We start from the raw sequence: 11,202 nt of genomic DNA, 5'->3' as shown, positions 1-11,202 counted from the left end.
ATTCAACTTACTGGGAGAATAGTAACCGCCAAGCCCTGTTGTGGACAGCATGGTTACGTTGTGTTGAGTGTGACCGGTCCTCTCCTCTGTCAGGTATGGACGAGTGAACTATGTGCTGTCCCGGCGTCTGGAGCTGCTGCGAGAGGTGGCCCGTCTGCAGGACAGTCTCGATGTGCCCGGGGATGTGTCCTACACATGTGAGACCGCTGGACACTTCTACCTCTACCAGGTACCCTCCCGCTTCCCTTTCAACTTAAAGGAGAACTCCAGCGCAAAATGAACCTTTGGTCTAATTACACATTGTTACCTAGTCAACCGTTATCTGAGATTTGTTTTCATGATTATCGAATGTAAATAGTTTTATCTCTAAAAACAGTTTAGCCTATAACGCTAGTATAACGCTAGTATACGGGGCATGGAGTAATGACAAATAAAAATCGCTTGTTAATACCACTAACAAGGCTCAAAATAGCCCCACACTGACACGGTAGCATAATGAGGGTCCCTACATGCAAACCGAAGCATTGAGAACTTTGACAGTGTCCAGACAGTTTAATAAGAAGATATTGTATACATACAGTCAACTTCACGTATATAAGCAGAATCCATCTTTGAAAAACAGACTCTATCAATCGATCTACAAACCACCGATCCAAATGCGCTGGACCATATGAGATTCTACACAGTTCAGCGCATTTGGATCGGTGGTTCGTAGTTCGACTGATAGAGTCTGTTTTTCAAAGATGGATTCTGCTTATATACGTGAAGTTGACTGTATGTATACAATATCTTCTTATTAAACTGTCTGGACACTTACACAGTTCTCAATGCTTCGGTTTGCATGTAGGGACCCTCATTATGCTACCGTGTCAGTGTGGGGCTATTTTGAGCCTTGTTAGTGGTATTAACAAACGATTTTTATTTGTCATTACTCCATGCCCCGTATACTAGCGTTATACTAGCGTTATAGGCTAAACTGTTTTTAGAGATAAAACTATTTACATTCGATAATCATGAAAACAAATCTCAGATAACGGTTGACTAGGTAACAATGTGTAATTAGACCAAAGGATCATTTTGCACCGGAGTTCTCCTTTAAAACTAGCGTAGCACTGAAAGTAACAGTAGTAGTGTTAGTTGTGCAGTCATCATTTTGACAATCTGTTTAATTAATATTCAGCCCTTTTTTTTAAGAGAGGTGATTTTTAACTCTTAAAGGGATACTTCACTGATTAGCATTAAGCTTTGTATCAGTAGAAACCCGGTAGTATTTTCGAATGACTTCGAATGGTGCTTCTTCAAGAATAGGGAATGGCCACTGTAAGTGAGCCTAGAGATAATCGAGCGCGCGTTTAAACGTCTGTGGGAAGCAGACGGAGACAAATATCACAACCTGCTATGTGCGTCTGAGCAACGAGCAAGCGAACTATTGACTCGTTCTTCCGACCTGCGGCTAGTATGCCAGTTAAGTTCACTTGCTGGCTTCTCAAATAAAACATTACAACAGCGATAATAATAAAAAAACGTGAAGAAAACGATTACTCTTTGTGCATTGTTCAATGTGAGTGCCAAATGCTCGAACATGACCTGTCATTTACGCCGTCATCACCCGGGAGTTGATAGCGCACGAGCGCAGACGAGACCTGAACTGCAGATGTTACCATCGGTGTTTAAACTAAACTCATTTATTTTGCCAATGCAAACATTCAAGAGCAAGACGCGAAAGAGAACTCGCGTCTAGATTTGTGCGCGCGTTTGTGTGTGTGTGTGTGTGTGTGTGTGTGTGTGTGCGCGCGTGTCTGTGTGTATGCGTAGGTTACTCATCTCGGACAGCGCGCAAATATTATCTTTCAAGTTATCTTTCAAGTCTTGCTCTTGAATGGACAAATTCACACAAAAAGTATGTCAACATGTCCGTCTTGATGAGCTCGTATCCTAGCAGACTGTTATGTCTGTTATGCCTTAAGTGAACATGTATGAAGAAAGAAACTCACAGTATCGGTGTAGGCCTACTGAATCAGCTCTGAATTAAATAGCTTTTGTAACTTTAATACGGATTCATCTTTAATTTATACAGTCAAATATGCAATGTTTATTTTATTCAATTTCTGTATCTGAAAACTAATGTTAGACCTACCTGAAAAGCATAGTTTATTTTATTAGTAGGCTAGGCTCTCTTTGCTCTATTGTATTTATTTGTGATTTTGCTTGTGGGTAGATTATTTCTGAATTTTTTTGACAGTAGTCTTTTTTCCCCCTGAACATAACACATACCGAATCATACCGAAACCGTGAACCTAAAACCGTGATACAAACTGAACTGTGAGCTATTTGAAATGTTGCAGCCCTAGTAGCCTACAGTGTCACAGTCGGATGATGATTCAGAGTGAGAGGTTTTAGTGGTGAAAAAGGCCGAACCCACCATTTTCGGGAAGACTGGCTGCAAGAATTCAGCTGGTTGAGGTAGTACTGTAAGGAGACGAATTCCATGAACTGCGAATGTTGCAGTCGCTACCCCATAACTGCGGGGAACACGAAGTTTGCCGACAGTGCAGGCACTTCACAGTTTAAACACAATACTCTATTTAATAACAATCTTATCCTCAAGCATAGAGTATGCGGTGTTAATAAATCAACTGCCGGTTGCTTTTAGAAGACAAGAGGCTGTAACGTTAAATCAGAGTGCAAAGGCATTGTAATTTCTGCATCTATTATCAAACTATTTATTAGTAATACACTGGAAATTAGTAGAAATGTGAATATTTGGTAGTATGTTGATTTACGGTGTGCACTCCTAAATTTCCTGGTTGTGCTCCTAAAATTTTCAGTTAGGGGCCACTGTGCTCCTAGGGGAAAAAGTTAGTCTGGAGCCCTGTTGAGAGAGAGGAACAGGTACAGGATGATCAGCTCGGCTGATCAGACATAAAATCATTTAAAATAAGATTCCTGAGTTTGTCTGTATTATGTAACATACGTTGCCTTAATCAAAAATGTTCAGTAACTTGAGCATTGAATGATAATATTCAAAGTGCTCTCCATCATTTCAACAGATAATAAATATTGTATTTACCTGCTTTAGAAGCCTTCCAGTAAATGCTGCTAACAGGGATCAGAAGTGAAAAGGGGAGACTATTACATTTTAAAGCATCCGTGTGAAAACAAACCTGGAAAGAGACGCCAGGATTCAGGGAGAAAAACACGAGATTCTTAGTGCATTCCAGTGAATTATTAATGGGATATATCGTCAATTACATCTACGAGCAGACCACAAATGCGCAGTCCTTTTTTCATACTGTTAAGGCAGAATACATATAGGGAAAAAAGAAAATAACCAGGAGGGAAAGAATGCGCAATGCAGCGACTGAGAAGAGCTCTAGCCTTAGATATTCTTGCTAAACCACGGCACATTGAAATATCAAGCGTTGTTATCCTTGAAAATAGAAAATTAAGGACACTTTACAGCTCATTAAGTCAATCTCACAGATAAGGTTTTTTGGTAGCACAGCCTTATGATTTGAAATGATTTGTTTCAGTCTTAATCTAAACACAGTAAGCTCTTTAGGGGAAAAGATGGATAAGATGCTGTAGATAAGATGAGATCAGATAATTCGCCCCCTCAACAACTGTTTTTCATTGAAGAACCAGGATGCCTAGAGTCTTGCAAAAGCCTTATGTCGTTCCAAACCCGTTAGACTCGTTCACACTCAAGACTCAAGAACATGAAAGATATTTTTGATGAAATCTGAGAGATTTCTGTCCCTCCATTGACAGCTACACAACTACCACTTTGACGCTTCAAAAAGTTTAAAAGTAAAACTAATCCGTATGAATTAAGCGGTTTAGTCCAAATATTCTGCAGAGAACAAATTAAATTTAGGCTTTTAATGACATATAAACATTCATCAACTCACATCAGTTGTAGTATACGGACCAATCGCTTGACCAATGAGGTTCATTCTCATGTTACGCATCATGTTTGAGCTTCTACAGGAACCAATGAGGTTCATTCTCGTGTTACTGTACGTACACACCACCGCCGACTTGAGCTGCAAAGAAGAGCCGCCCTGTCAAGGACGCTTGTCAAAAAGTACGGGGAAGCTTGTTGACGCTTTGGCCGCTCTGACGTAGCAGCGGGAGAAGAGAAGTGTCACAACATGAAATGTAAACAGAAAAAAAACAAGCAATACATTGACACTAGAAACCTTTTATAATGACAGCATTTTATAACCGTTTTGGTCACATTTGGTCAAAAAAAGAAAGAATAATTAGCTATTCAAAATGTCAAATCGGTGTACCGTGAGCAAATTAATTGCATTCCCGCTTAAAACGAGCGTTCGTAAATGTTTCCAATAAAAGTTGCGCTCCTCCTCAAATGTGTATCACTGGATCATTATTGATCATCACGAAGTTGTTGTGTTTGGTGCTGCTGTATTTGGGGAGAAGACGTCAGACTCGGAGATTTTGTTTTGGTAGGAACGAAAGTTTACATCGTATGTTTCTCCGGAATCAGCCAGCGTGAAGGACGTCTATATTCCGATTGGTTTACTGGCGTTTTGCCGCTGAACCGCGTCATAGCTCATTACCGTAAAGTTGAGCTACTTTCAACTGATTGACGATCTGGTCGCTCAAAACGCGACGCCGATGGATCTGACGCTCCTTGCAGCTGAGAGAAGCCAGCTTCCGTTGAAAATGAATGACTTCCGGTAACTTTGGAAGCTCAAGTTGGCGGCGGTGTGTACATACAGTTACGCATCACGTTTGAGCTTCTGCAAGAACCAATGAGGTTCATTCTCACGCATCGAGCAGATTCAGTTGAGCTGTTTATGTTCGTTGATCAATGTTTAAATGTGAATAAAAGCCTAAATTCAATCTGTTCATCATATAAAGCAATAGCGTCTCTTCAGAAAAGTTGGACTAAACCGCTCAATTCATACAGATTAGTTTTACGATCTCTTTATGAACTTTTTGAAGTGGTAGTTGCGTAGCTGTCAATGGAGGGACAGAAATCTCTCAGATTTCATTAAAAAGATCTTCAATTGTGTTTAGAAGATGAATGAAAGTCTTACGGGTTTGGAACAACATGATGTCGAGTAATCAATGACTGAATTTACAATTTTTGGGTGAACTAACCTTTACGTTTTGAACACAAAACTAGAGTTTGGGGGCCTTCAAATATTGTGGTGAACAGTGTGGGGCCTTGGAGTCAGGAAGGTTGAGAAGCGCTGGTCTCTGAGTCTAGGCAGCGCTTTCACACAGGCCTGCTTTCATTTGTGTTCATCTGTGGTTCGATACATCACGCTGTGGTCTGTAGATTCATATCAGCGCCTCGGGGGGATCCTTCCGAGCCATTAACTCCGATCACAGAGATTACAGCGAAACGCGTGTTGCACTAATTAAGTGTGGATTGTGACAAGGCTGTTTTGTCCAATGATGCGCTGGTAATGAGTTCTGCCCATGCGATCCTCAGGCGCTGATCTTATCGGTCTGTCTCTCGTGTCGTAGGTGATTTCTCGCTGGGAGGAATACATGAGTAAAGTGAAGCCGAAGCCCAGCCGAGAGGTGCCGGTGGAGGACGTGGCGTCACACTTCCCCTTCCAGAAGTACTTCTCCAACGCTCCCCAGCCAGTGTTCAAAGGCCAGTCGTACCAGGAGGACATGGACATCGCTGAGGGCTGCTACCGCCACATACGCAAGATCTTCACACAGCTAGAGGTACGGCCGGACCACAGCTAAAATTATATTATTAATTATCCTTACATACTTTTTTAGCTTTATATCCTACACTGCACATAGAGAGGTGTGAATCTTCTCTTGCCCCACGATTCGATTATAAAACGATTATTGATGCATCTTTTCCTCCTCATATTTTATTAATAATAATTGTTATTAATAAATATAATTTAATTTTGTTATTTTATTATATTGTTATTAAAAATAAGAACAAAGATATAAGTAACAAACAGTAGAACAAATACAATATGAGAAAGAAAATTTAATTAACAGTGATTTACTTTGTTCATTTTTCTTTTTAACATAAGCATTCAAGTAAGAAATAATACAGAAATGGAATAATTAAATGTAAAAATAATTACTAATCAATAAAACCTATCACTAAGCACACTCTAAAAGTCAGTTTTAGAGTAATTCATTTAACAGTTTATCTTAAATGAATATAGGGCTGGACTAGAGCTAAAATATTATTATTAATTATGTTTACATGCTTTTTTTAGCGTTTTATCCTACACTGAATAAAACTACACAGGTGTGAATCTTCACTTGCCCCACGATTCAATTACGTTTCAGAGGGTAATAATTCGATTATAAAGCAATTTTTAATGCATCATGATGCATCTTTTCCTCCAAATCTTTTATTAATAATAATTGTTATTAATAATCACAATATAATTATATTTGTCATTTTATGTAAGTCATAATTAATGTAGTTGCAGGCATCAATTACAGGGTAAAGCACAACAGCAGAAGGTCTGTTACACGCACATTTAATACATGTCATCCCTGATGATAATCTGACCCCAAAAAATGGAATTGAAAAAATATAATGTAATTTCTCATTACTTTTGACAAATAGATGTCGCTGTCACCAAATTGATATGGTATTGTCAGAGAATGGTTACATGCTAAGTTTAATGTAATTATGCCAAAGCGAGATCTTTTTTTAGTGACTTGTCAGATTTTGACGAGGGTATTCAATTAAAAATAGCCAATGTCCAATACAACTGACATTTGAAGATGACCTATTGAGTCTTGATGCTGTTTTTGGGCACCACTGGAATAGGGTTTCATGCTTGAATGTTAAAAAAAACTAAAAAACATTATTTTCCCCACATTTGTTGCAGCTCCTCTTTTCCCAGTCTGTCAGTAACGCTCTGTTTAGTTCCTGTATCTCTAAAGCCCCTCCTTCTGAAAAGCAGACTGTGCTCTGATTGGTCAGCTGGATTAGTGTGTTGTGATTGGTCGAGCACTTCGAGTGTGTCTGGGAAATGTCCAGCCCCTTACCATAATCGCCAGTTTAACACACTACTAACTAACTCAACCAGGCCCCGCCCCTTTATTATGCGTATTAACTATTGAAATGAGGAATATTGTGACGTGTTCGTTCCCGGAAGAAACTCAAGACTACAATGGAGACAGGAGTTCAGAAACACTCACACTGATATAGAGATTAACTCAGAGCTTTTTCAGGCTCAAACAGCAACATTACACACTAAAGATGAACATAGGTCCTCTTTAAATGCATAGTTTGCTCAAGTCTGCTTTGAACAGAGCATGGTCTAAGCCTGATGTTTGTTCATCATGAAGATAAATCCATCAATAATGATCTCCCTCCCCTCCTCTAAGGCCCGTTATTCTGGGATGCCCTCTTCTTTGATGTTGATTTCTCATCCTTTCATCCTTTGTGTTGATCTGCTGACAACAAAGACACGTTCCTGTAATAAAGTTGTGCGTCATCATAGCCACAATGCTGCTGTGCGTGTGTGTGTGTGTGTGTGTGTGTGTGTGTGTGAGAGTCTGTCTGAGCATCACTGTCCCTCAACCGGCACCGCTGAACACTCAGGGTTAAAAAAACTTCCTCATCAATATTGAATGCTTTGATGGGTTTAATATTAATGCAGAAGCGCATCAAATATTCATTTCCCAATGGACACAGTCCTGAAAATATCCAGCTGGGTTAACCTCTCTTCACTGCACAGATCTGAGCCACTATCGAACAGATACTCAATATCTGAGTGTGCCGCCCATCTCCAGAAGAAACCAAAGAGGCTGTTTCTAACTAATGACAGGAAGTAGAAAGAAACACAATCACTTCTAATGGATGTTCTAACACCAACCTCATCTTGTGAAACTCAGTCATTCAAAATATTGCGGTGACTTACATTTGAACCTGATAACGCCAGCTGTGTTATATTGGATATGCACACTTCTAATACATCTAAATTATGAATGTAATCAAAATTAGCTGAAAAACTTTTTACTCATTTTTGAAACAAATTGTTGTTTGTAATATTTCAAGATGAACACTCACTGAACTAAAGCAACTTAGGTTTACTTGATTATCCATACACCTTTTTTTAGAAAATGATGTTCAAATATGATCATCAGGCTTTTGAGTAATGTTTATTTGTTCATCTCTCAATCATCGTGTTGCATTGCATTATGTTTTAAACTTCAAGCTTTGATAATAAAACTAAGAATTTAAATATAATTTTACTCTTAAGTAAGACATATTATTGGCAGATATAGTGACGACCTTCAGATCGTGGATCATGACATGAACACTTACTGGACTGAAGCAACTTTATTGCTGGTTATCCATAGATCATTTTGATAAAAATCATGTGCAGATGTGAGTGTCAAATATGATCATCAGGCTTTTGAGGAAGGTTTATTGTTCATCTCTTAATCATCATTGTATTGCGTTGCATTAGTTTTATTATAAAAGCTCTGCCGTTTTAAAACATAAGCATTTAAATATCATCTTATTGGCAGATATAGAGTCATATATATATGACTATTATATATATATATATATATATATATATATATATATATATAAATCTGTATATATATTAATGATTAATGACTGATATTTATATAATTTTATGCAAGTACCGGTATTGCTTTATCTATTACATTACTTGCATCAGAATTATATCTTACTTTTTGTCTTTTTATAAATATCAGCATCTGCACCAAATTGCATATTTTTGCTCATTCGAGCCTCAAAATATAATTGAGGTGTTTTTCCTCAAGTATGATTATTTATATATATATATATATATATATACATATTTATTATATATTATATTCTCACTATATCAGACTACATGAGCCATAAAACCCTGATGTATCAAATATGATACTGTTTTTACTTCGAGAAGTATATCTGTGTGATTTGAGTCAAACGAGCGTGTTTTAAGCGTGTTAGTGTGTGGGTTTAGCACGGAGGTGTTCATAAAGGCGGCTTCTTCTCTCCTGCAGGAGTTCAGGGCTTTTGAGCTGTTGCGCAGCGGGCTGGACCGATCCAAATACCTGCTGGTGAAAGAGGCCAAGATCATCGCCATGACCTGCACACACGCCGCTCTCAAACGCCACGACCTGGTGGAGCTCGGCTTCAAGGTATCAGCGTCATGTGACTCACGAACACATCGTCCTCTTCAACTATTCCTTTTTATAGTTTAGTTTAACCAGGTTTAAAAAGTTTCAAAGCGTTTTTGATTGTGTGAAGTGTCAATGCTGCATTTGACAAAGACAAGATCAATAAAACGAATCAGAACTGGTGTTTTAAACCAGTTCCTTAATATGATCTGAATTAAAGCGCAATTTTATAAAGATCAATAAAATAAACAGAATCGGCTGACAAACACAAATGTACACCAAGAGTTTGGATTTGTTATTCCAAACATTTGACTTAGTGTATGTGTCTCTAAAAATGAACTGGTGTTTTAAACCGATTCCTTGATCTGATCTGAGTTACAGGGTTCCTACGCAATTTGGAAAAGTATGGAATTTGATTTGAAAAAGGTCTGGAAAAGTATGGAAAAAAGAAAACAAGAGTGTGGAAAAACATTTGCATTTCCAGACTATTGCACCCATTTAGTTTTCTACAATAGAATTTAATGAAGATAAATGTATCATACAAGAAGTGTTTTCATGGCAGCTGTTTAGTGATTATTTAGTGATTCGTCAAACACACTGAATGAGTTCAAGGTGCATTATGTGCATTATATGCAAAATTGGAGGTTATAAGTGTTTTTTGGTTTCTACTCACAATATTCTTACACCGTGTTCTAACTACATGCGAGGCAAGCAAATGCAAATTCCTCTTTTCCATGTTAATCAGAGTTTTTGTCCTAACCGGCCGCGACGGCGACACACGACGATTATATTTTAGAAACGGTTTCTATTTTTCTGCGACGTCGCGCCGGAACAACAAACACAATGATAATGAACTTGGAAAAATAAGTGTGGCAGTGATAATCTCAGGCACTGTTTATGTGCTTTATTTAATGTTAAAAGCGTGTCATGTGACTTTGAATATCATTTAGTGCTCCAGCTTTGGAGCTGTAAAAGCAACAATGGATAATTCACCTCAGATCTTGAAATTAAACAAATGGAAACAACGTTCAAACTGTAAAGAAACAAGTGTATTATTTGACAAAGATTGTTTTAGTAACTCAGTAGGCTAGCCTATCTATTTGAATAATGTTTAAATGGTGTAATATTTGTGAATTTGATTATGCATTTATCCATTTTCTTGCGATTGCCGTCAAGATTACTCTGCTGTGCACTTGCCGTGAGACTCCGCCCACACACTGTTCTGATTGGCTGTGCGATTTGATTGATTTGTACGCAGTGTGGACAGACACATTATTTGTCGCTGGATCTTATCGCAAACACAGTGCACAAGTGAATAGTTTCTTGAGGGCGTGAAAAGATTTCTCGTGTGCATGCAGAAGTCTGTTTACCAAAAATGGCTATATATGTATAAAAATATATATAAAAAACTGAAATATCAATAAATATTTACAGATGACTGTACTATATACCAAATATAAAGCTGTAAATAATGCTGTATGAACCATTTATGTTAAATATTGTCTGAAAATCTACAGAGAAGTTTGGAGAATGTGAGTCTGGAAAAGTGTGTAATGTTGAAATGGAGAATGTGTAGGAACCCTGGAATGAACTGAGTTACTACAGTAAATAAGTCTACACTTCACATTAATGTCCGCTGCCTTAATACCGACTCTTGATCTTTCTCTAGTACGATAATATCCTGATGGAGGAGTCGGCTCAAATCCTGGAGATCGAGACCTTCATCCCTTTACTGCTGCAGGTACGACACTCTCCTGCTTCAGATAGTGTTTGTTTTTGTTCATTATTATATAGTTATATAATGTTCAGATTAGAGGAACCTTCATCCACACAGCCATTGCATCAAATTAAATTCTAAGTGATTCATGCAGAAGTTATGCAACCAAAAATGTTCGTTTGAAGATTCTGTCTCTCTAAGCTCCTCCTTTCCGAGAGCCTGCTGTGCTCTGATTGGTCAGATGGCTCAGTCTGTTGTGATTGGTCTACTCTGCTCTGATTGGTCAGATGGCTCAGTCTTTGTGATTGGTCTACTCTGCTCTGATTGGTCAGATGGCTCAGTCTGTTGTGATTGGTCTACTCTGCTCT

General features: G+C 38.3%; 1 protein-coding gene across 1 annotated transcript in view; it reads left to right on the top strand.

Annotated features, from left to right (window-relative positions):
* Nucleotides 1–11,202, top strand: part of aqr (aquarius intron-binding spliceosomal factor) — an 87,345-nt gene that overhangs the window by 53,499 nt on the left and 22,644 nt on the right. The window contains exons 25-28 of the mRNA XM_079633050.1: nucleotides 94–229; nucleotides 5,503–5,712; nucleotides 9,001–9,138; nucleotides 10,787–10,858. Coding sequence (XP_079489176.1) covers nucleotides 94–229; nucleotides 5,503–5,712; nucleotides 9,001–9,138; nucleotides 10,787–10,858 — 556 coding nt within the window. The remainder of the gene's footprint in view (nucleotides 1–93; nucleotides 230–5,502; nucleotides 5,713–9,000; nucleotides 9,139–10,786; nucleotides 10,859–11,202) is intronic.

The sequence above is a fragment of the Phoxinus phoxinus genome (genome assembly GCF_949152265.1).
Source record: "Phoxinus phoxinus genome assembly, chromosome: 13".
Taxonomy (NCBI): domain Eukaryota; kingdom Metazoa; phylum Chordata; class Actinopteri; order Cypriniformes; family Leuciscidae; genus Phoxinus; species Phoxinus phoxinus.
This window is presented reverse-complemented; position numbering and strand designations above follow the sequence as displayed.